General features: G+C 39.3%; 1 protein-coding gene across 1 annotated transcript; it reads left to right on the plus strand.

Moving 5' to 3' along the window:
* Positions 1–306: 306 nt before the first annotated feature.
* On the plus strand, positions 307–25,637 carry LOC143869740 (carotenoid 9,10(9',10')-cleavage dioxygenase 1-like). The gene is made up of 14 exons (XM_077376301.1): positions 307–792; positions 1,101–1,238; positions 10,158–10,310; positions 11,517–11,619; positions 22,292–22,551; positions 22,664–22,850; positions 22,948–23,013; positions 23,188–23,275; positions 23,636–23,695; positions 23,791–23,929; positions 24,129–24,450; positions 24,552–24,616; positions 25,226–25,387; positions 25,473–25,637. Exons 1-14 carry the CDS (start codon positions 307–309, stop codon positions 25,635–25,637), a joined length of 2,394 nt encoding a protein of 797 aa, XP_077232416.1.

Genomic DNA, 25,637 nt, shown 5'->3' on the forward strand with positions numbered 1-25,637 from the left:
AGATGGGATTGTTTATTCCAATTAGGGTCAGTTGTTTGGCGAACTTGGAGAAAATGATGAGATAGAAAAACACTTTTTAAGAACGGATGTTTATAAAACCTTAGGAACCGTCCCTCCTCCTCAGACAAACTTAACATCAATGCGGGTCTAATGAATCATACAACCCGAATCATTCACAAGATTGTAGCCTACAACATCACTCCCAGGGCAGAAAATTTTGATGTAGTGAAACCCTTTGAAGCCCTCATAATCCATTGCATTATGGAAAAGATCAAGCTAAACCTAGGGTTCATTATGATTGATTATATGGATGAGGCGGTCAAGAGAGGACAAGGTGGTCTTCCATATGGGATCCAAATTACTAAGCTCCTAAGACGTAATAAGATCAACCTGACAAATGCATTCTCTGAAAATCCTAATCCTGTAATCAAACACACCACCCTTACTCTTATGAGAATTCTGATACCTGGGGTCACACCAGATGAGATTGATGAGGCCATGACAGAAGCTGAAGAAGTGGCCAGGACGCAAGAGCAGACTCGATCTCATGAGCAGCAGCGCCAGGCTCCTACCACTGGCTCATATGAGGAGCTTGTGAGAGATGTTAGAAACCTGAGAACTAGATTAGAAAATCTCACCACTAGATTCGACACTCTCTCCACTGGACTCGACACCCTCTCTACTGGATTCACGACTGCTGAGAGTCAGAGAGCCACTGATGACACTCAGATGATGGAGCTTCTAGTTGCCCAGGGGCAGACTCAAGCAGAGGAACATGCTGAGATGCTACGAGTTCAAGCATAGCAGCGTAGGGAGATGGTGCGTGTTTATCAGAGAGCCAGACCACCAGATTTTATTCCAGCTCTCCATCTCGTGAGCATCAGCCTCCGCCTCATGACTGATAGATGACCAGCACCTTTATAGCAATTGATACATTGGAGTCACATCTTGTTGCTGCTTGATCATCTTTTGATTTCTACTCTTGTCCAGTTTGGGCTTTTGGCCTATGTTTATATTTTCTTTTCCTTATGGATGTTGATTCATGCCCAATGTGGGGCTATATGTCTGGATCTTTATGACTTTTGTGGAAGTTGCCCTAGACGGGTTGTGGATATTGTGGTTTATATGCCCAGTGTGGGCTTGATATTTTGTTGATGGATGGATATGCCATGTACGGCATAATTATGGATGTACAGGATGGTTACCCTGAAGGGCTTTATGTTTATTTAGTTGCCTATGTAGGTTTCAGGCTCAGAGTCACTTGATTGTAACTGTTGTAGTGGTGATGAGAAGCACTAGACTCTCACATCTATGTAACTCTGATGATTCTTTAATAAGATGTGAAGAGGGTGTGTCTCTTCCATTTGTTGTTCATGTATATAGAGCCTTATCCTGTCCTATCTATATATACGTGATACTTCTCTTTGCCATGGATGTGCACTTCTATTGCTTGTCCTGTTCCTCTATCCATGTGTTTGTTAGACTGTGCTCTATTATTTATCATTGTGGTTTGTCTAATAATCATCCATTGACATTAAAATTGTGATTATCCTGTGAATGGAGCAACTGTTGATTGGTTTAAAGGTGATTACATTCAAATCATGGGGTCTATGTGCCTTGAACTATCGTAGTTAGATTTGATGCACATAGTCAGGGGGAGCTTTCACTCTAATAGGCAAGCAACTTTGAACTCAAAAGTTATTTTATAGTTCTGAGCATGTTCATGCTCAAGAAAATACTTGTCTGCTTAGTGTCATGACATCCCTATATGGAATGTAGCCCAAGAGTTAAAATCATTCACCTTTCAACCATAATACCTTGTCATGCCGTATTACATAGGTTTCACCTAGGGCCAATGACAAAAATATAGTGGAGAGCCAAATGGTTACATATTCATGTTTATATAGGCTAGTGTGATATGCTCACATGGTTTAGTACCCCCATAGTTGCACTTAACTTTCAAATTCTTTAGATTAAAAAATAAAAATGGCTTATCATGCATTTCACTTTTGTTCTCTTTGATAAGCATTACTAGAGCTTAAATATAAATATCATATACTAGGCTCATAGCTTAGATAAGCTATTATTTTTCTTGACACGCTATTTGAACTTTCATTGTGAAAATCTTTTCTTTTTGCTGTTGCCAAAAGGGGGAGAATTTTGAAAATTGATTAGGTAGTCCATGGTTATATGCACCATTTGCTTTACATTCATTTATTATACTTGTGCATATAGTGAGGGGGAGCATAGCTTCATTGTTTATAGTATTTAATGCTTATTCATCTATTTGTTTAATATCTCCTGCCTCCTGTAGGACCCGATCCTGCGAGAGGGGCGCGACCTGCCTCTCTTTCTCTTGGTCTCTCGTACCCACACGAATGGTGTGCACTTTTTCTTATTGATATGAATAATCTTTTCTGTGAACTTAGGATCACAAAACCAATCTGAATTTCACGCAAAAGAGAATGACCAGAGTCACCACCTAGGTAAGCGACCTAGAACCCATAAGTGACACTGCAATGATCTGCGATCTCAAAAGTCTAGATTCGTTACCTGATTACGAGAATGGAAGTTATGGGGAATTATCACCACATGCACCATTCTTGCCTGATAATCCGGTATTCAATTCCAAAAGTTAACTCTCTTGAATTTCTTTTAAAATGCTCATTTATGTTTCATGAAAGAATCACGAGAAGTTGTAAACTAGAAAGTTATAGCACTTCACGAGACGTTTCCAACAAGTATAACTACGAATTTTTCGGACTAGTGGTTAAAGAGTTATGGCCGTTTTAGTAATATGACCATATTAGCCATTTTCTCTTTCTCATCTTTTATGGAATTCAACCCATTTCAAAGAATAATTCGAAATTTATAATAATGGGCCCACACCATGTGATGCACATGATGGGTCCTACACACATGGCCTAACCTAATTCACCCCTTGAAAAAATTAGTTTTACCCAAATGACCTCGTTTGATCGACACATATCAAAAAGTGACCAAAATGCCCTCAAACCGAATTGCCCTTGAAGGAGAAAGTTAAAAATGGAAAGTCTTCATGGTCAAACTTATAAAACAGAATTTTTTTTAAGTTGGCTCCTTTTAGTGGGTGATATCAAACAGGATCACTTGGAATCCCCTAAAAATGCCTAAAATGCCCTCGTCTCTCAAAATTTCCAAATCAAGTGAAACCCCTGAGAAGTTTTAAATTTAGAAGGTTTTTTTACAAAATTCATGGAATCACTCAAGATTTCTCTGACACAACTTGGGGGTCAAATGGGAGACACTGGAAACGACCAAAATACCCCTGTAGTGCAAAAATTGATGGAAAATAGGAAAAACCCTGAGAAATTCCAAAAATAGCAGATTTTCCTACATGATCGGACACTTGAATTTTCATCTTCTGGAGGCTAATAGAACCCTAGAGACTTTTAGGATTGTGAATCAACTTCAAAACTCCTTAAAAAAGTAAGAATACCTAATCTAATGCGGAAGATCGACTCAAGACTCGATTAAATTTCTGAATTTTTTGCTTTTCAAAGCATAACAAAATTGGGGTGTCTACAACTCCCTAATCAATATGCTTGCTATCATAAAAAATGGGGAGAATGTAAGCCCAAGGGTTCCCATCAGTTAATCATTCACCTTTCCTTCTTGTTTTGATGCTAGCAAACCAAATTGATTAGCATTTACTGACTAATGTGTTGCCTTGATGTGTTGTGTTGTATACAGGATTTTCACGTCATAATCGCCATTACACAACTCTTCTCAACACATAGCTTGTGGATCAAGAAAGTAAAGGAACCAAGAGCTTGCACCTACATTGGAGGCATCCTCATTTGAAGATGTTCAAGTCTAGAAGCTCAACATGAAGATCCTTCATGTTTCCAACAAGTGTCAAGAAGGAGCTTGAAGATGAACATGCGATGGTGACTCCTCATGCACCTTTCAACATGATTTGAAGATGTTCTCTCAAGCCGAAGAAGTCACAAGAGCCAAGACAGAGTTCAAGATGTTCTCTCAAGCCGAAGAAGTCCAAGGAAGTGGAAATGAGCAAAGACATTCCAAGAAGACTCAATGGTATAAACTATTAGAATGCATTCGGAGTCCTCTTGATTTTATGTTAAAAGCTCTTTCAAAAGGTTTTCAAATGGTTTTCATACTTAAGTTTTTATATCTTTAAAAACCATACACACACCCAAAAATGCGTTTGAAAACCTAGGACTTAAGCCCAAAGACCATAGCCCAAAAGCCCCTGGATTTAAAAGTTAAAAATGGAATTTCACACAGGACCGGTCGACTGGGATATTCCGGGCGACCGCAGGATGGAACCTGGAATTCCAGGACATCTCAAAATTTATCGGGCCAGTCAACCGGGGTGATCCGGGCGACCGCGGAAATGGTTCTGTTGAAACAGAACCATTCCAGGTTGGTCTTGGCGGGCAACCAACATGGGGCCGGTCGGCCGTAATAGTATTTGTGAGCCGAATTTTTATTCAAACCGATTGCCCTCGCCAGGCAACCGCCCTAATTCCAGTCGACCGCGCTGGTATAAAATTTAAAATTTAAATAAAGAGCCCAATAAGGGCGGGCAACCGCCGTGCCTCGGTTGACCGCCGCAACTTGGAAAACTAGCCGTTGGGGTTTGCGCAGGTTGACTTTTTCAACCGTGTTTTTTATAGTTTTACCTCCAAACGGTCATATTTCCTTGTGGGTTATATATACACTATCTAAACCTTTCTAAACAACCTTTTGCAAGATCCAATCTTATCTTCTTGAACCTAAACTTTTATATGAAAGGTTAAACCTCTTTGAACTTCGATTTTTACATTCTATCAAGAGGATCTCCATAGGCTTTGCATTTGTATCTATTCCTTGGAGAGTTTGTGAGCTTTCAAAGTTTGTAATCCGCCTATTAAGAGGCATTGAGAGTTCTTATCTTTTATTTCTTCATTTGCATCCGAGGGGCTCCGATTCAGCCCGTTAAGAAAGGTGCATCGTTGTAAGAGGGTGTGATCCCTCACCAAGGCTTCGTGCAGAATGGGTGTGTTCCCTTTGGAGTTGAAGAAGTTGGTGTACGGCTTGGAGATTCGCCCTATTGAAGAATCTCACATTTTAGTGGAGATCCCAAAGAGGTAAAACTTGAAAGAGTGGAGTAGGTCTTGTGATAGACCGAACAACTATAAATCGTGTGTTCTTTGTGGTTCCTTCTATTCTCTTTCTTCTCTTGCACGTATGGTGATTGGTAATATCTAACCTAACTTGTGTTTATGTATTAATCGAACAAGGGTTAGTAAATGCATGCTTAAAGTAACATCTAATCCCTAGCTTTCATCATCTTGAATATTTGAACAAGGGTTAGAATATAAATGCTTAATTATTAATTTAATTTTAATAATCAAACTAATTCAGCCCAAAATTTTTAATTAACCAATTCACCTCCCCTCTTGGGCTGTCACACCCATATTTCAAAAAGCCTCCCGTATTTAAGGAAGTTAATGAGACTAAATCAGTTCCAGAAACCTGAAACTCCAGTCATTTGGCAACCAAGCAATGCACCTCCAAGGCCTGCCATTGTAAACAAGCCACCCAGGGAATTCATTCTCTTTCCAGCCAATCTTTCTACCATCATAAAACTACTTCTTCAAGCAAATAAGTTATTTCCACTAGCACCCCTTCCACCTCCTAACTCTCTGCCAAAAAGTTGGAACAAAAGAAAGTATTGTGAATACCATCAAGGTAGGGGACACCAAAAGGATAGATGCCTCACTCTGAAACATGCCATCCAACACCTTCTTGAAAAGAAGCAGTTCATTCTCCCGTCTGGGCCAAATATCAACACAAACCCTCTTCCAAATCATAACACATCTTCGTCCACTTAAAATGCTATCTTCACCAAACTTCCGCCAATCGACTTCTTTTCCTTAATTTGTACTATCGAACCTTATCCGTGGGGTACTGATAATAACCATTACGTACACGAAGTCGGGGAAGAAGAAGACTATCCTCTTGCCATTTGCACAGATTTCGACGAAGAACCTTACATTCTGGACCTATAAGAGGTTGGAATAGACGAAACTCCTTCGTCCTTTCATTAGATTGCAGAATCAGTGATCCTGGAACTTCAGAAGTGGGACATCTCACCAGGGGTGGTAGAAATTATAAACCCCCAGAACTCCAATCAGACGAGCAGATCAACACTATCAAACGAAAAGTTATTAGCACAGAGGTTGATCAGGAAGATCTAAACATCATCAGGCAGCTCAACAAGACTCAGGCAGACATCTCACTTTGGGAAATACTGATGGTATCCCTTAAACATTGAGAAGTTCTCCTCAAAAGTCTGATGGTATCCCTTAAACATCGAGAAGTTCTCCTCAAAAGTTTGTAGACTTCTCAAGTATCGAAGGATACTACATCTGAGCAGCTTACGAATTTGGTTGTAGCAGTCAGAGCCTCTACAGCCCTCTCATTTTTAGATTAAGATCTGACTCCTGAAGGAAAGAATCACTCCAAGCCCCTCATCGTTACTGTGTTATGTAATCAGAAGAATGTACCCGCCGTACTCGTGGACAATAGTTCTGCCTTAAACATTTGCCCGCTGAGCACGACCCTAACCATTGGATTTTGTCCCAGTGATTTCTCCCCATCTGATCAAGGCATCATGGCCTACGACAACTCTCGGCGAGATGTAGTCAGATCTTTTTTTACTGCCATCTATATGGGCGGCAAAATTTTTGATATTGAGTTCCAAGTACTAGACATCAAGTCTTCCTTCAACCTATTGTTAGGACGACCGTGGCTTCACAAAGTTGGAGTTGTACCCTTTTCTTTACATTAAAAGCTTAAGTTCATGAACAGTAACAAAGTTATCATCATCCGAGGAGATGAAGACTTAGAAGTAGGCGTCATCTGGTCAGATCGTAATGGGAAGTCAGTAGGAGACAGTGTCTGTTCAAGCACAAGACTCAAGACAATTTGTTAGTCCTTATAAGCTAATCAATTTGTATTTGTTAATCATCAAAATATAGGTGAATGTGTGAGATAACCTTGGAGAACCCTAGGGCTTACACAAAGCTTACAGATTTTATATGTATTTGGATCTAGAGAAAACTTTCTACAACTTTCATGTTGGACTTTCCGGCCAATTCTGGCCGGAAAGTTAGAGAACATGAAAACAAGATACAAAAATTAAGAAAATTTAAGATTTTCTTTCTTACGTTAGCTTTTCTTCCTATTTTTCCTTCTTTACATCAACTCCTTTACTAAAATCTTTGCAAAAACTTTTAATTATAGCAAGGATTTGATCCCCCAAATGTCACAGCTTTTTCTCTGTTTTCATCAATTTTTCTTAATTTTTCTTTCTGACTTTTAAGTCTTTTGATTTTTCTTTCAATTACAACAAGGATTTGATCCCCCAAATTTCACAGCAATTTGCCAGATGTCCGCCCCTCGGGGACTGGTTTTTTCCCCTGAGATGCGACTTTCCACCGATTTAGGCATTGTAAAGGCTCTAACTCACCCCTTCACATTGGAATTGGGCATGGCAGGACTCATTGGAAATCTTAGAGCGAAGAGCTTCCAAAGAGGCCGACAAACACGCTGGAAGCCTGTTGGAACTTTGCTGGAAAAAGAAAATAGAGGAAAAATTTCACTTTCACAAATCCTAACCTTGGAAATCACAACATAGGAATAATCTTATATAAAAAATCTAAATCCAAAGCCTCTGTTACCTTGATTAAATCTCTCAGGGGATGAAATGATCTCCAACTACTCTCGAATCTCTCCAAGAACTTCTCCAGGGTCGTCTAGGGCTCTTTCTAGAGAAAAATAACCCCCATCATTAGTATTTATAGGTGAAATTAAAAGCCCTAATCCAAATTTTAGGAGTTTAACTAAAGAGAAAAGCGTTCATGCGCAGCTGCGCAGGGAGCTTCCTTGCGCTTAAGTGGCTTAAAAAGCCTTTTATAGTGGGTCCACCTTTGTGAGGTCTACAAAAAGTGACCAATGGGAGGCTTTATAAGAGCTCCCGGTGCACGGAACACTTTCCTCTTAACTAAAATACCATTAAGTAAATTTGGTTATTACAAATCGCAGTATTTCATAGAGACTAATCATTAACTAGGGTAGAACAGGTGCCTAACAACTTCCCGTTTAGTTACCTGATGAAGAACCCATTCAGGGATGCATACGGTTGGTTACATAGAACTCTAGTCGAGTTCTATTTAAGTGGATTACCAAATCAGTGAGAAATAATATGGTACTCGAGCGTTGAGTCCAATCATACTGCCCTTGATATTTGATCCAACAACAGCGTCTTGAAAGTGGTGATGGATCGATTATAATAAGGACGGTAAGTCCTACACCAGACTTCACGCTGGGGCACCATATAAAATTCCCAAATCAGTGAACAAGATATAATAGAAAATAAAATTCCCACACTAGGACACCAGACTACACACATGTGACGTGCATGGGGGCTGTAAACAAGATATGATAGAATCTTCCTTGCGTGAACGGACATAGTTTTCCTCCTAAATTTAATAATAAAAAATCTCATCATATTGCCATTCTTACCTAACATAAAAAATTATCAAACCGCATATTCCTGTAATTTTGAAGTGCCAAGAGGTCTTTGTCTGGACTCGCTTGTTTGCTGGAAGGCACCAAACACGAATCTCGATGGGGGCCCCTGACGAGAATCTCTTATTGGTTTGGCTTCGCCACGCTTTCAATTGCTTTAGTACAACTGTAGGTGGTGGTAATGTCTATAAGAACCCAGAGACCAAACATAAAACGTCCAAACATGGCTTCTTCCATTTGCTTTGCTTTCCATGCACATGGGCTTGTGAAAAAGCCTTCAATTCCACCGGACTTTCATCATCTCAATACATTACTTTCTTCTACTGTAAAGATATAATTCATCTCCTCAAGATCACTACAATTTCTCCTTATTTATTTGTTGTTTCTTGCCTTTCATCTTTTATAGGGTAGTGATAAATGCACCCGTATTCATTACTTGGGACACCCAGCCGTAGTATCTATGACTGTAGAGGGGCTGATGTACTTCACATGGGAAGGATTCAACCGACCTAGGGATGCAAGTTTGGCCCTGACAGCCATGACCCGCCCTGACCCGCCCTGAGCCCGAACAGGGTCTGGGCTGGATTTTCTAACCCTAAGGGCGGGCTTGGGTTCAGTTTTTAGGCCCTGACTCAAGGTTGGGTCGGGCTAAGGGTTGATACCTCAGGCGAACCTGACCCGGCCCGACCCGACCCTGTTTACACTTTTACATAAATGTATTCTTGATCTCAGTCTCAAATTATATGCAACAACCTCCTTTCTCTTCATATATTGGTGCCAATTAGCATACTACCGCTTTCATGTTGTAATGTTGTATTGGAAATTGATTTATTTGTTCTCATTTCTCCATCTATTGGGTTTTGGTTTTGTATTTATGAGACCAAAAATCACATATATCAAATAGATCGTGTGGAAGTATTTTGACAGTAAAATAGACCAAAAACATGTATAATTGCCCAGCCCGATTAGACCCAATCAGGGCGGGCAAGGGTTGGGCTGAGCCCTCTAGGGAGGGCATTGGGTTGAGGTATTTTGGCCCTGACTGAGGGTCAGGGCAGGTCAGGGCTAAGATAATGGGATCTAGGGTTGGGCTACGGTGTTGAAAAACCCGGCCCAACCCGACCTTGTTGCAGCCCTAAACCGACCTGATTGCCACGTAAACTACAACTGGGTGTCTGAAGTAATGAAAAGGGGTGCATTTATCATTTCCCTTTTCTTTTGGGGAATGATATTCCCCGCCTATGACGGATAAAATCCCCCCTTTTACAATTTCCGTGAGAATGCTTCACTACTTGAGGATAAATTCAGCCCCTTTAACATTTTTTCTTACCTTTGAAAATTATCATATAATGTTAAATGGGGGGATTTTATCCGCGGCGCGGGGGGGGGGGGGGATATCATTTCCCTTTCTTTTTAGTGAACAAATAAAGATGGAATGTTAGATTATAACTAGCAGTTAGCATTTAACTAAATTGATTTCTCTTTACTCTTAATTTAAAGCAGCCTTTCTTGAGATTTAAAATTATCAATAGCAGTTAGCATCTAACTTGATTTCTTTTTGTTCTTTAAAGCAGCCTTTGTTGAAAGAGTTGCAGAAACTTCCTTTGAGAATTGATGTTTCTACAGCCGTTGTTTCTAAAGCAATCAAGAAGACTTCGGAGAGAATTCTGAATGCTTTTGTTGATTCCGTGTTTCAATTCTCCGATCAACAATTGCTCCCATCACAGGTATAATTGCCTGAGCTTCAATGTTTGTATGAACAGTTTCTCACAACTCGGGCGTAATCTGTTCATGCAAATCACTTCGGTTATCCTATGTATACAGAACCTAGTGGAGGGGGGAAGAGACACAGGATTTGATAAAAGTTATATATTTTCTACAAAAAATGGTAAATATAAGAATAAATACCCAATTAACTGCACCATACCTTGGTTAAAAAAAAACCCACAATGCACATCTATCTACATCTCACATGATCTGAGTAAGATATTTAGAAAGAAATCCATTTTATAATGTTTGGATTAAAGTTTGCATTGCATCCTTACCATCAAATGTGACATTAGGATTTGGATTGCAGGAATTTTCCAAAAAAGTTTGGAGAGCAAAAATATTTCTAGAAGTTCACACCAAAAAGGATATCTTGAACAAACCATATTCAACTTTTATGTAAAGGGCACTTCAATTTACGACATTATCCCTCTAAATTATCCCTAATCATATCATTTCTCTTAGAATAGTGAAAAGTTGACCCAGATCGAAGGGTCGATTCCCAAAGATATATTCAATAAGAATCATATGAAAGAGCTACGGATATACACGTCCGAAGGGCCTGCATAGAGCATCACTAAAACACAAATAAACACCAACATATAAACTTGTATACATTTATAGACACAAATCACTCCTAAAATAAGCAACCACGTTAAACACATAGTTGTAATTCCCATGAGCCTTATAGGTAACCCAAACAACTTCAAAAAATTCACCAAGACTCTTGGATAATATATCATAACATAAAGAGCCCTAGAAAACATGCAAGGACACTTCAATTTTCAATACATCATAAGTACCCTAGAACACAACAAGGCACTTCATTTTCCAAGGCATATTGATTTTGATTTACGCATTCCAACACAGAAATTTTTTTAGAAAGAAATATTTTCTCTTGGAATCCAAACAGATCATGACGTATATAAATTTTGAAGGAAAGAATTTCATACCAGGACTGTGGAAGTTAAGCTCTTTGTTTCGTTTGTGCGGTATACCTGTGTTCGATATTTGTGCCCCTGTTTTGATATAGGCACCCATTTCTTCATTTTTGACTTCTCTCATTGGTTGTAAAGACAAAATGTTTGGTCCCATCTTGTTGTTTATGCTAGCTTGAACCGATGACAAGAAAAATCAAAAATCAGATTAATTTGTGCAATTTGTAGAGCAACTTCGCACCAGTTGAGGAGATTGGCGAAGCTGTGACGGTTAAGTGTATAGAAGGGGAGATTCCAATCGATTTTCCTGAGGGTATTTACATGAGAAATGGTACGTAAATGGTCTTTATGCTATCTTTTATCAAGCATGTTTCATATTTTATGGAGTTTGTGTTAGCAAAAAGGTCTTGTTACATGCAACACATCATGGATTCATGTATATCATATGCATAATCAAATTATAAGATAAATTTCAAGAAATACAGACAAGTAGCGTCATAAACCACCTCTATGATCCTTCACATTTCAGATGGCCTGGCATTAAGATACAAATGGTTTCTTTCTAAATTTTCTTCCACATCCCATTCGATAAGAGTGGTGCCCTGACTTCCTCTAACTTCATTTGTATCCTTACCATACAATAAAGTCGTCACCGTGTTGTCATACGAATCAGTAAGCGAAGTAAGAAGCAAAAGGATTTTGTCTTCTTCCTTCAACTTTTCTTCAACCTTGTGGAGCTGATCCACAAGCCCATTGAACATTGTAATGTGTTCCAGAAGATTCCCGCCTTCCTGCATCTTCAGGTCATACAAGTGCCCCTTAAGATACATTCGGTTGGCCAAGCTTTTCGACATGTAAAATTTTTCCGACTTCTCCCATAACTTAGGTGCTTTTTCTTCCATAATTTTAAACATAATGTTATCTGCCAGACATAGTCGAATTGTGCCGACCACCTTCGACTCAATGTCTTCTCACTCAGAATCCGTAATCTTCTCTGACTTTCCATCGTTTCCCTTCAACGCCTTAATAAGGCCCTGTTGAACAAAGATATCCTTCACCCTCCCCATCTTACATAGGGTGAAACTGTCATTTTCATTAAATATATCGATGTTGAACTTGGTAGAACTTGATTTTACCACCACTCTAGACACTTCACACTTCTCATTGTAGGGCTCCACCTCGAACTAGATGTGGGACCCGATCCTACGAGAGGGGCGCGGCCCGCCTCTGGCGTAGCCGGAAGCGCGAAGAACTAGTCGAGGTTAATCAATGTCAACACCGATCGGAATAAACCTTCGAATCCACGAAGGGCCCTCGTCGAATCCACGAAGAGCTATTCTTCGAATCCACGAAGAACAAGATAAATAACTTCTCTACCAAGAAAGAAGAATTTCTTTATTTCATAAAACAAACATGAACTGTGCAACAACCCTTGCACACAGGTTTTTAAAACACTAACCTCTTATTCAAGTAAAACTCTACTTTCTAAATCAACTACTAGCACCTAAAGTCCTAAAAAGCAATAAATAACTAAGTTCCTTAATTTAACCAGATTCAAATAGAAATTGCTTTGAATTAAAAATATGTTGCTTCCTTTCTTTTCCCAATTTTAGAAATAGACGTTACATACTTTTGGGAGATTTGGAAGTTTCCAAAACTCCTTGCCTTGCAGCCCGCGTCATTCCCCCCCCCCCCCCCCACTTGAGGAGAACTCGACCTCGAGTTCATGTTCATTGGCAATGCCGTCATAGCCTCTCCAACTTCAAAGACCTTACAACGCCGATGCTTTTCTTTTTTAACATTGTACTTAGCTGTAGGCGGAGTAGGCCTCTTTTGTTTCCTTTTAGTGCCATCACGAATCACTTTCTTCTTGGATTTGGCAAAGGATTCTTTTATTGTCAAACATGATTGCCCCTCCACTTGAGAAGCCTTGGCGTCATTCTCATCCGCCAATGGTTGAAGTGCATAACTCTTGTTGTTTTGACGAACAACAAAGACATTATCTCTCCCTGTATGAATTGAATCCCTGTCAAATTGCCAAGGCCTCCCTAACAAAAGATGACATGTATCCATATTGATAACATCACATAAAATTTCATCCTTGTAAGCACCAATTTCAAAAGGAATACGACAACGTTCAGTTACCTTCTTTTCGTTACCCTTTTAAATCCAACCGAGCTTGTAGGGAATAGGGTGGTTTTCTGTCTTTAACTTCAGTTTCTTCACCATGTCCTTTGATGCGTAATTCTCCATGCTACCTCTATCAATGATGACGTTGCAAATATTTCCTTTGACCATACACTTGCATCTGAAGAGGTTGTTGCGTTGCGTAAATTCCTCTACTTTCGAGGTGCACAGAACACGATGCATCACCAAGGATAGTCCTGGAGCACAAGTAGTAGGAATGGGATCTTCTGTATTTTGTTCCTCTTCATGCTCTTCTTCATCTTCTTCATGTCCGTCACCAACGACTAGATTTGTAGTATGCCGACCACGTTTGGGACACTCGTTGGATTTGTGACCCATTTGGTTGCACTTGTAGCATATGATCCGCTGTTCGAATTGTGACTCGTACGGATCCCGTGGTGAATTTTGGGTCACTGTCGAAGTAATACGAACATCTCCGCGTCCTCTTCCTCGTATCGGGAATGCTTGGGTAGACTTGTTTATCCCAACAGGAAGATCCAAAACCGCCTTCTCTTTCGCCATCGGAATCGCCATTTGCGATGTCTCTACAACAGTTTGACTCTCATAAAAATCCATACGGGCCGAACGGTTAAGCATAGTCTCAACTTGTTCTGCCATCTTTACCGCCTCAGACAGTGTCCAAATTGGGTGGAGAGCGATTTGATCATAGATCGCTTGATGAAGACCTCCTTTGTAGCGTGCCACTCGTTGTGCCTCCGTCTCCGAAATATCGTTTCTAGATGATACCTGGTAGAACTCTTCCGTATAATCTCGAACCGATCTACCACCTTGATGACAATTCTGGTACTGTTGAAAGAGCACCTAATAATAATCAATGGGAAGAAATCTCTCACGAAGGATTTGACGCATCCGTGCCCACGTCTGGATTGGTCGCTTTCCCATCCTCGTACGAGAGAGTTGAAGTTGCTCCCACCATGCTGAAGCACCTCCTTTAAGCTTGATCGCCACAAGCTTTGTTTTCTTTTCCTCGGGAACTTCCATATAGTCGAAAAATCTTTCGACCGCAGCGAGCCAGTCAAGAAAATCTTCGATGTGTAGATGGCCATTAAATTCGGGCAAATCCACCTTAATACGATATTCGTGATCACTACGGCTTGCGGAAAACGACCACGAGCATGCCTTGGATGGATGATTTCTTCGAATTCCTCCTCGCTAGAATAATCGTCGTCTTGAAAATACGTATCTCTAGGGCCGGCGCGGGGAACTCGTGGTAGAGCTTGAGCGTGTCGTCGCCAATCATCGTCGTCGATTTGGGGTTGCTCGTGCTCAACAGGATTTAACCTTGTCAATTGCTCTGCTATTTGATTAACGGTAGCTTGTAGAGAATTGAACATCTCTACCGTCACAGTTTCTTGATTTTCTCGTTCTCCGTGGGAAGCCATCGAAAGTAGCGGGGCTTTGATACCACCTGGCGTAGCCGGAAGCGCGAAGAATGAGTCGAGGTTGATCAATGTCAACACCGATCGTAATAAACCTTCGAATCCAAGAAGGGCGCTCGTCGAATCCACGAAGAGCTATTCTTCGAATCCACGAAGAACAAGATAAATAACTTCTCTACCAAGAATAAAGAATTTCTTTATTTCATAAAACAAACATGAACTGTGCAACAACCCTTGCACATAGGTTTTTATAAAACACTAACTTCTTCTTCAAGTAAAACCCTACTTTCTAAATCAACTACTACTACCTAAAGTCCTAAAAAGAAATAAATAATTAAGTTCCTTGATTTAACCAGACTCAAATAGAAATTGCTTTGAATTAAAAATATGCTGCTTCCTTTCTTTTCCCAATTTTAGAAAGAAACGTTAGATACTTTTGGGAGATTTGGAAGTTTCCAAAAGTCCTTGCCTTGCAGCCCACGTCAGCCTCCCTCTCTAGGTCTATCGTACCCACGCGATTGGCGTGTGCCTTTTTATTTTTAATATAAATCATCTTTTCTGTGAACTTGGGATCACTAAAGCAATCTGAATTTCACGCAAAAGAGAATGACCAGAGTCACCACCTAGGTAAGGGACCTAGGACCCATAAGTGACACTGCAATGATCTGCGGTCCCAGAAGTCTAGTTTCGTTACCTGATTACGAGAATGGAAGGTATGAGGAATTACCACCACATGCACCATTCTTGCCCAGTAATCCGGTCTTCAATTCCAAAAGTTAAATCTCTTGAATTTCTTTTAAATGGCTCATTTAAACTCTATTGATGTGCGAAATATGTGACATGCATCCTAAAATTTAATTTCAATGTAATTATTCCTAAATATGTATCTTGATTTTCTTGATTTATTGAGATTCAATCTATGTGAAAGTTCTCCTAAAATTTTAATTTGGAAAAAAATCCTAAGTGATTTAATCAATTTAATTTAGGGTTTTAAATGAGAGAACAAATAGAAAAACTACCCTAAAAATCCCACTGATTGGGTGTGGGGCCGACTCGTTTGAGGAATGTCATCCAAACATCCAAGCTGCCTACGTATCCAAGCTGCCTAAGACATCTAGGATACCGATCTAGACTGGAAGGACTGTTTCAACAGTTTAAGAAAAATTATTTAGTTTAAGTTGAAGATTTTATTATCTTAGGACTTCATCTAAGATGCTATAGGGTCCTATGTAAGTGCAAAATATTCCATAGACTAATGCAGGTGGGCCCTACATCCTAGGTTAACTAGGCATGTCCTAAAGGGAATAAGGATTATCTAGTGAAATCTAATCTAAGGCCTAATTGCTATCAATAACAATCAGCCGTGATGAGGCTGGACTCCTAATAGTAGGACACCCTAAAACCTAGATTGTGACGTAAGAATTCCTAAAGAGGGCTCTAAAGGTTCCTACGAGATGATACCGTAATCCAACGGTTCCAAAATGACTTAAACATTGATTAATCCAACTCAATTTATTAAGTTACTGATTTTCGGTTCTCTTAAGGGTTCCTAATGTCTAATATTTAAGAAAAACATAAGGTTCTAAGAGTTATCAAGTTTCTTGCTTAGGTTGCACTCGTGGAAGGAAATCGTGCTTTCTATACTTATACAATTTGGCATATAAGCTATAATATCTTATTGCCTGGCATGTTCTCAGGAATTCTGTTGACAACGACCTCGGAGCCAACAACATATTATAATTTAGATACTTAAACCGTACAAGATAGATCGCAATTGGTAAACGATTATGCGTACAACCCATGCACCTAAAAGACCTAGAAAAGTAAATTTTCAAAGGAAGTTGTAGACTTTTAAAGTTTATGTTTAAGTGCCTTAAGGATTAGATGCATATTGAAAATCACAGTGATCCTGCACCCTCCCTGTCCTGGGGAGTGGATTAGGAGGAGGTTTAATAGGAGGTAAATAGATATTGCCTGAAGCCAATTTTTGTTGCAATATGACAGATGGTGGAAACGGGAGAGGGGTAGGCTTTCGCTGAGATGCAACCCTTGTTTGATCATGTCCGAATACCATGGAATACCGTAACTGGCTAGTCCCTGATGCATTACTTATTTCAGGAATCTAAGCTGGTGTAGGCTCCTTGATATCTTTTAAAACAAAATTGCCCCTGTTATAAGCCCCTTCTGCCACGGCCTCTTTGATTTCTTGACTCGTGGAGATCAGGCTCGCAGTATTCTGACCCATCATATTGCATTGCCGGTCGTGATTATTGTAAGACTTCATCTTCATTTTCTCAACTGGCTCAAACCATGGTTCGTGGTCATTAGGAAGGAATGGAGTTCCGGAGCTTGACAAGAGATTGTGAGGGTCAAGGAGCTTCATGTTTATGAGGTCTTGAATGTCAGATTTCAAATTGAGGCATTCATCAGTAGCATGACCAGGACATAAATGGTAATCACAAAATTCTTTCATTTGGAAGGACCGAGGAAGAAGATTAGGAATAGGCTCCGGTCCCAATAGTGTTATCATTCTCTCTTTGAGCAACCATTTCAGAGTATCAGATCGCGAGATTGCCAAGTCGGTGAATTCTCTTCCTGGAGTCTCAGATGGTGGGTCTTGGTCATATTCAAGAATTAAAGGCCCAAAAGAATCCTGATGATTCTAAAAGACAGAGTTCCTTGCAACAACATCGTGGACTTTGATATTTTTGTTAACGAAATGTTCAGAATAACAGGTTTGCATTTGTTGCTTCATTTGATGAACTTCTTGTGTTAGCACAGCCATTTGTCTAGAGAGATTCACAATCAGTTCTTCTGAACCCATAACCATTGAATTTTGATAACACTCATTTGCCAAGGGGAAGCTAGGAGCTTTTCCCTTAGAAGCAACAGTGGTTGGACCCAAAGAGAAAACTTAATAGAAAAACCCAGGCAAAACCCCAAGAAAAACCCCTTCTTCTTTTCTCTTTCTCTCTCTCCCAAAAGACCTAGCCGTACTGCCTCACCAACACCTTGGTTCAATTAGGAAGTGACTTTCAACTCAACTCAACTCAACTCAACAAAGCCCTTTTCTCAAACTAGTTGGGGTCGGCTAAATGAATCCATTAGAAAAATTTCATGAAGAAGGTGAAAGGAATCTACCAGACTCTAATCCTAGCTCTAGTTGGGTTCATCTACGTGGATCATTTTCTTCCATTCTATCCTATCCAAGGTCATGTTCTTTGTTATGTTCCTAGCTATCAAGTCTTTCCACACTATTTCTACCCATGTTGTTTTTGGTCTGTCCCTACTTCTTTTTACTCCATCAATTTGGCACGAGTCGCCTCTTCTCACTGGAGCACCCAAAGGCCTACGTTGGATATGTCGAAACCATCATAAGTGGTGCTCTCTCATCTTCTTCTCAATTGGTGCCACCCCCACCCTTTTACGAATGTGTTCATTTGTAATTCTATCTAACTTGTGTGGCCGCACATCCATCTAAGCATTGGCATCTCCGCTACACTCATCTTATGCACATGCTGCTTCTTCGTGGCCCAACATTATGAGCCGTACAACATGGCTGGCCTCACAGCCGTCTTATAGAACTTTCCCTTCAACTTGGTAGGGATATATATAGACACAAACACACAGAAAAGTGTTCATGCGCTCAAGCGCATATAGCTTGTCTGTGCTCAAGTGAAAATAAAGATCATGTGGACCCACATTTTTTGGGTAATCCAAAGCATTCATTTGGAAGGCCCTTCCATAAATAGGGTGTGTACCAAAAATCAGATCCATAGGATTGTCCTAACCCATCAAAAAGTGGAGGGAAAAATGGGCATACACTGCTCGTCCATAAATATGGCCATTTTTTCCCTCCACTTTTGGATGGGTTAGGATGATCCTATGGATCTGATTTTTTGATACACACCCTATCCAGGTAAGGGACTTCCAAATGAATGCTTTGGATCACCCCAAAAATGTGGGCCCACGTTGTTTTTTTGTACTCAAGACCAGATAAGCTTATCTGTGTGTGTGTGTGTGTGTGTGTGTGTGTGTGTGTGTGTGTGTGTGTGTGTGTATTATATACTATATAGCAAAAGAGAAAAGGAGAGAATTATTTGAATTTCTCCCAAAATTCTATGAGAATTACACATCACTTTTTTGACTTTTTTTAACAAAGGCACCCATTCAACCTACATATTTCAATCCTACCCCCTCCTTTATGCTTTTTAACAAAGGCACCCATTAAAGCCACATAATTTCAATCCTATCCATTTTTGGAATTATTTGAAAAAATAAATCATTATTTGCTAGCCACCTTCTCCAAAGGCTACTTCTCGCCAATCCTTTGCAATTATATGTGTTCAGAGATTTGTCTTATTAGACATGGTGAAAAACTGCCCGGAAATACTATTTCTTCAAAGGTGGCTGGCAGTAATAAGTACCCAAAGAAGCTAGCAATAATAATCATTAGTAGTAAAGTTTTAGAAGGAAATTACTGACAACGGGTACCTGTATATGACAATTACAGGAAAAAACTACAAAGAATAGGCATCAAAATATGACAATTACGAAAAAACTACTTTTCCTTAGTAGTTTTTTGAGGATATTACGAATGCCGCACACCTTTAAAAATATTTACGAATTTTGGGCACCATAAGGGGAACAACATATTATGAAAACAACTATAGATTGGAGGGCTAGGATCAACCTATGAAAATGATTTTACGGGTATAACGTATTGATGTTGTGTTCCATCACATGGACGGTTTGGATAAACCTATGATGTGGTCCGTATAGTTCTTTGTCGGCCCGTGCATTGCACGGGGTTTTTTATATACTAGATAGCAGAAGAGAAAAGGAGAGAATCATTTGAATTTCTCCCAAAATTCCATGAGAATTACACATCATTTTTTATGACTTTTTTTAACAAAGGCACCCATTCAACCCACATATTTTCAATCCTACCCCCTCCTTTATGCTTTTTAACAAAGGCACCCATTAAAGCCACATAATTTCAATCCTACCCTCCTCCTTTATGCTTTTTGAATTATGGAAACCTCTATAGATTGGAGGGCTAGGATCAGCCTATGGAAATGATTTTACGGGCACAACCTATTGATGTTGTGTTCCATCACATGGACAGTTTGGATCAATCTATGATGCGATCCGTACAGTGCTTTGTCGGCACGTGCATCACACGGGGTTATATATATATATATATATATATATATATATATATATATATATATATATATATATATGGGGCGTGTTTTGTGAGCTAGAGCTCAGAAACACCATCTCCCATAGTTGGTTGACTCATTCAACCCATTCATTTTATAGGACCTCACATAGATAGGGTGTTCCTAACAAACTATCTCCATATCATAACCCTAACCATTCGATCTATAGAAGCCCATTTTCTAGCCATCCATTTTAAACCTTCACAAATCATAACCCTAACCCTAACCTATAATCCTAACCATAACCATAAATCATAATCCTAATCATAACCTATAACATGAATGGGTGGGATGAGTCAACCAACTACGGGATATATGGTTTGTGAGCTCTAGCTCACAAACCATATATCCATAATATATAAGGAAAGGGTTCCTGATAACGTTAGCTTAAACATGGTCGGGTCCACATTGTTGGGGGGATCTAAAGCATTCATTTGGAAGGCCCTTTCATGGATAGGGTGTCTACCAAAAATCAGCTCATTGGATCATCTTAGGGTGTCCATTTGTGGGGTGAAAAGATGGGCAGATTAGTGGACAAACAGTATCGGTCTATTTTCACCCCTACAAATGGACATCCTATGATGATCCAATGAAGCTGATTTTTGGTACACACCTCATCCATGATGGGGCCTTTCAAATGAATTCTTAGGATCACCCCAACAATGTGGCCCCACCCTTGTTTTATGCTAATGTTAGCAGCTAAGATAGCTGCTAACGTTAGTGTAGACACCCAATTTTTCCAAGATAGTATTAATGATAGGTGACGTGAGGAAGAACCTTATGACGAGTTCCAGAGCACCAATTGTGTTTCTCTCAATCTCTCTTTAGGGCGACAAACTATTTCTGAGAGCCGTTTCACCACCACTAGAAAGCCTGTTTCCACACAGCAATCTCCTTTTTCGGCAAACCAAAAGCCTGTCTACACAGCACCCGCCTTTTACGGCATCCACCAGTAAGCCCGTCTGCACGTGGCATTCCCAATAAGTAGGTTAACTTTGGATCTGAAACTCTCTTTTTGTGCCCAAAGGATACCCTGTCTGCCGAAAGCACTCGATTTCTGGTTTATTGGAAAGCCCTGAACACAAGGAATCCAACGGACCTGATCACGTGCGAATCGGAGTCCAATCGGAAGAGATATGGACAACCGAATGCATTGATAATAGACGAAACCACCGCCACTCGAAAAGCCCGTTTTAACACGGCAAATGCCTTTTTCGTCGAACCGGAAGCCTATCTACACAGCGCCCGTCATTTACAACATAAATCGGTAAGCCCGTCTACACACGACATTCCCAATCGGCAGGTTAAATTTGGGTTCGAAACCTTCTTTTGGCATCCAAAGGACACCCAGTCTCCCGAAAGCACTTGATTTCTGGCTCATTGGAAAGCATTGAATATAAGGAATCCAACGAACCTGACCGCGTGCGAATCGGAGTCCAATCAGAAGAGATATGGATGATCGAACTTATCGATAAGAGACAAAAAACACTACAAAACAAAAAGGAGAAGAGACGAACTATCGCGGGAACCAGGGACGACATCATCCACCTTTATGGGGATGATGTCATCCCAAAATTCGTCCCAGACGAATTTTGGTTCGAACCAGATATTTTTTACCCCTCCCCTAGGGGGGTAAAGGTTTTTTTACACCATACCAGTCTCTCTCTCGCTCTTGGTATAGAATTCTCTCAACTTGTCGTTTTTTGCACATTTGGATCAACGACAATACGATCTTCACCATGTGCCATCAAGACAGATAACCCAAAACATAAAATTTAGAACTGAGGCAAATCTTAGAAAGATTCTCGAAAAATCCAAAAAAATAAAAGGAAAAGAAATAAACACACATACTTCCCCTTCAACATAAGAAAGAAGAGAATCTGTAGGACATGATTCATTCTTGTTTAGTCATAAATATCATTACTTCATTGATGTTATTACTTTGTCAGTATTTACCTGGTGAGTTTCTTTTTTATTCCTTTCTCTCTCTTCTTTTCGTCTCTCTTCATTTTAGAGATCTATTTATTGGGTGGGTAGCTAAACCATAAACTCTGGGACTTGGGTAATAACTACACTAGTAGAAGGAGCTAAATTGCTCCATTTTGGAGAATCCTACTATCATAAATTACCCACTGATTGAGTTCTATTAATAATTCTGCAAAACTAATCTTAGCTTTACTACAAACTTTAGGCCCAAATCCTCTCTTTGGAGCCCTACAATCGACAGTGTCAGTGTTTGGAAGATCAAGTAACACATGGGTTGAAGGCGAAGGAATGCTTCATGCCTTATATTTTAACAAGGACGCCCAAGGAAATTGGAATGTCTCCTACAAGAACAGATATGTTGAATCTGATACCCTTAATATTGAGAAAAAAAGAAATCGACTGACTTTTCTTCCTGCTTTAGAAGGGGATTTTGCAGCTGTTCTGGCGGCTTATTTGCTAAACCAGGTAAGAGGTCACTACTACTCAATAAGACTGGTTAGAAAGATTATTGAAATTAGTATTTTTATAGTTTCAACATAGCTATACTTACTATTTATAATTTTTTTCCATATAACAGCTAAGATTTGGCAAAGTAAACAAGGATCTAGGGAACACCTCCATTTTTGAACATGGAGGAAAATCCTATGCAGTTACAGAGAATCATTTACCACTCGAGGTAGACCCCTTCAGTCTCAAAACATTGGGTAGCTGGGATATCAATGGGGGTTGGGATCGCCCTTTCACTAGCCACGCGAAGGTCCTTTATTTGCCCCTAAAGTATTATTGTATCTGAATCTTCGATATTTGACCCATAAAATGATCCCTGGTTAATGGTCTAACGTTGTTAATTAATCAATTTACATGGAACAGGGGAGCTTGTTATACAGGGGGTAGATGGAAGGGATCCTTACTTTGTTGTAGGGGTAGATGGAAGGGATCCTTACTTTGTTGTAGGTGTTGTCTAAGGTAACCTCTTCATTTTCATTAGCTTATGCTAGACATGTTGGTTCATAGAAAGGGGAGGAGTTAATATAGAAACTTGAACAAAATATGAAAATCAAAACAAACTTTTACATGCGTTGGTTTCATTAGTTGGCATGTTTACAGCTGATGGAGAGAAACTAGCACATAAAGTCAACCTTAAGTTCAAGAGAAGCAGTTATGTACATGACATAGGGGTTACAGGAAGGTAAGATTGATTTTCATGTCATTTTTCAAGTTGCTTAAGCTTGAAAGTTCTATAAGAAAGCATATAGATGAATACTAATCTGTTGCCTTAAATGGGTAAATGTATCTTTTCTTTTGATTATATGACCAGGAACCATGACTCCTCAGTGTAGATAGATAATCCAATTGTGTACTCAAGTGGCCATTTTTGTGGCAAAATATAAAACTCATTTAGTTGGACCACAATGGAAACCTTCTTCACGATAGACAAATTTTTCTTGCAGATTATTAATATTTAGAACTCAATGGAGCCAAAAGGTTTGCCTCTAGCTGTGTGAAAAGATGTAATCAAGAACTAATGCATTTCTTCTTTGCTTCTCAGGTACAATATAATATTGGATTTTCTACTTATTATAGACATAGATAGGGTCATGAAAGGAGGGCCATGAGTATTTTTTGCTTAATTAATACTTTTATTTAACTTAGTTGAAATCATCAAATTTCAAAAATTTCTGATAAATCAGTTTCTTATCATAGATTGATCAAGTATGACAAAGAAGGTTACTCAAGAATAGGGGTGATGCGTCGCTATGGAGATTCATATTCAGTTAAATGGTTCGATGTAAAACCACATTGCACTTTTCACCTGCTGAATTGTTTCGAGGATGGAGATGAGGTAATTAACTATAAAATACCTTTGGTTAATTTATTACTACTTCCTTCAGTAGCTTCCATCTATTGAATGTTCTTGATAAAATAGATTAACTAGAATGAAAAAAACAGCCTTCTGCTTTCTGTAATGCACTCGCATGAGAGACAGAACACAAGAATATTGAAGTACAGAAAGTTAATGGATGTTTTTTAACCCGAAACAGGTTGTGGTGAGGGGTTGTCGAGCTCATGGGTCAGTCATACCAGGCCTGGATTTTGGTCAGAATAAATTTGAATGGTTCTCTAAAGGATATAAGCCTATTGCTACAAGTGAGGAAAATTCTGATCATTTCACGAAAGATGGATTTCTTTTCTCTCGATTGTACGAATGGAGACTAAATATGGAAACATGGGTAGTTAAGGAAAGAAATCTCACAGGGACCGAGTTCTCAATGGATTTCCCTATGGTCAACAATAACTTCACTGGTTTACATAACAAGTACGGGTATGCCCAACTTGTAGATTCCATTGCAAGCTCTAGCTGTGGTGAGAAAACAATTCATATCCTCTTGGGATTCAGATTTCTTGTTCTCACTTTTCAATTGATTATTTAGTTAAACAAGAAGTGCTTACCTACTTAATTGTAGGGTTGTCTAAATATGGGGGGCTAGCCAAGTTACACTTGGATGAACAGGACAATAAGATTTCTATGGTAACAAACTCTTACGCTACAACCATGTTTTTGTTTATTTATTTGACTATTTTACGGGATTTAGTGTTTAAAAGCAATTGAATGTAACCATTAAAAAAAAGCAATTGAATGTAACCATTAAAAAAAAAAGCAATTGAATGTAATAATTACATCCATTACTTTGGGGCAGTGATAAATCGACCCCCAAATATCTTAAATCGAGCCCGTATGTTTCTTTCTCTTTCCTCTCGGTTAGAGAGAGAAAGACACATAAGGGGTCGATTTAAGATATATGGGGGTCGATTTATCACTCCCCTTACTTTGAAGAGTTTCAAGCTATATTATATTAATATGCATACTTATTTACCAAAAAAAAGTATCATGAATTCCAAAGTGAGTGTCACTAATGGACTTTCCAATCCTTGTAATTCACACATCCTGAAGACAAAATGAATGCATATCGAATTCAATTTTTGTTTTATTTCTATAATCCTTGAAAATCATTTGTTCATGCGCATTATGCTCACGGAAGTGACTCTGACCTTTAATTTTTTTTTACTTATTCAGCAGAAAAGGAACAAAACTTGTTCATCAATTCTTGTGTACTAATAATAATATTTCTTGAATCAGGAGGAGAACAATTCTAGAGAGCTGATAAAGGTAGACTACCATACATTTGAGGAAAATGAATTCTGTTCAGGAGCTGCCTTTGTCCCCAGGAATGGAGCTCTTGAGGAAGATGATGGTTGGATAATAGCATTTGTTCATAATGAAGATGATAACACATCTCAAGTAAGTTCAATGCCTATTTGAAATCATCGGAAAACCATAGTTATGTTATTATTAGTTATAAGCATCGACCCCTCACTCCTTGCAGGTTCACATAATTGACACAAAGAAGTTTCATGGTCACACAACTGCCAAAATTGCGTTGCCCCAGAGGGTGTCATATGGATTTCACAGCACTTTTATCTTGAAGCCAACTCAACGCCAGCAAGTATTTTTTTTCCAAGTTGTTTGCAGTTGCGGATGGAAGGATTAA

This window comes from Tasmannia lanceolata, unplaced genomic scaffold (genome assembly GCF_043159265.1).
Source record: "Tasmannia lanceolata isolate RefF3 unplaced genomic scaffold, GAP_Taslan_0.1 ptg000003l, whole genome shotgun sequence".
NCBI classification, from domain to species: domain Eukaryota; kingdom Viridiplantae; phylum Streptophyta; class Magnoliopsida; order Canellales; family Winteraceae; genus Tasmannia; species Tasmannia lanceolata.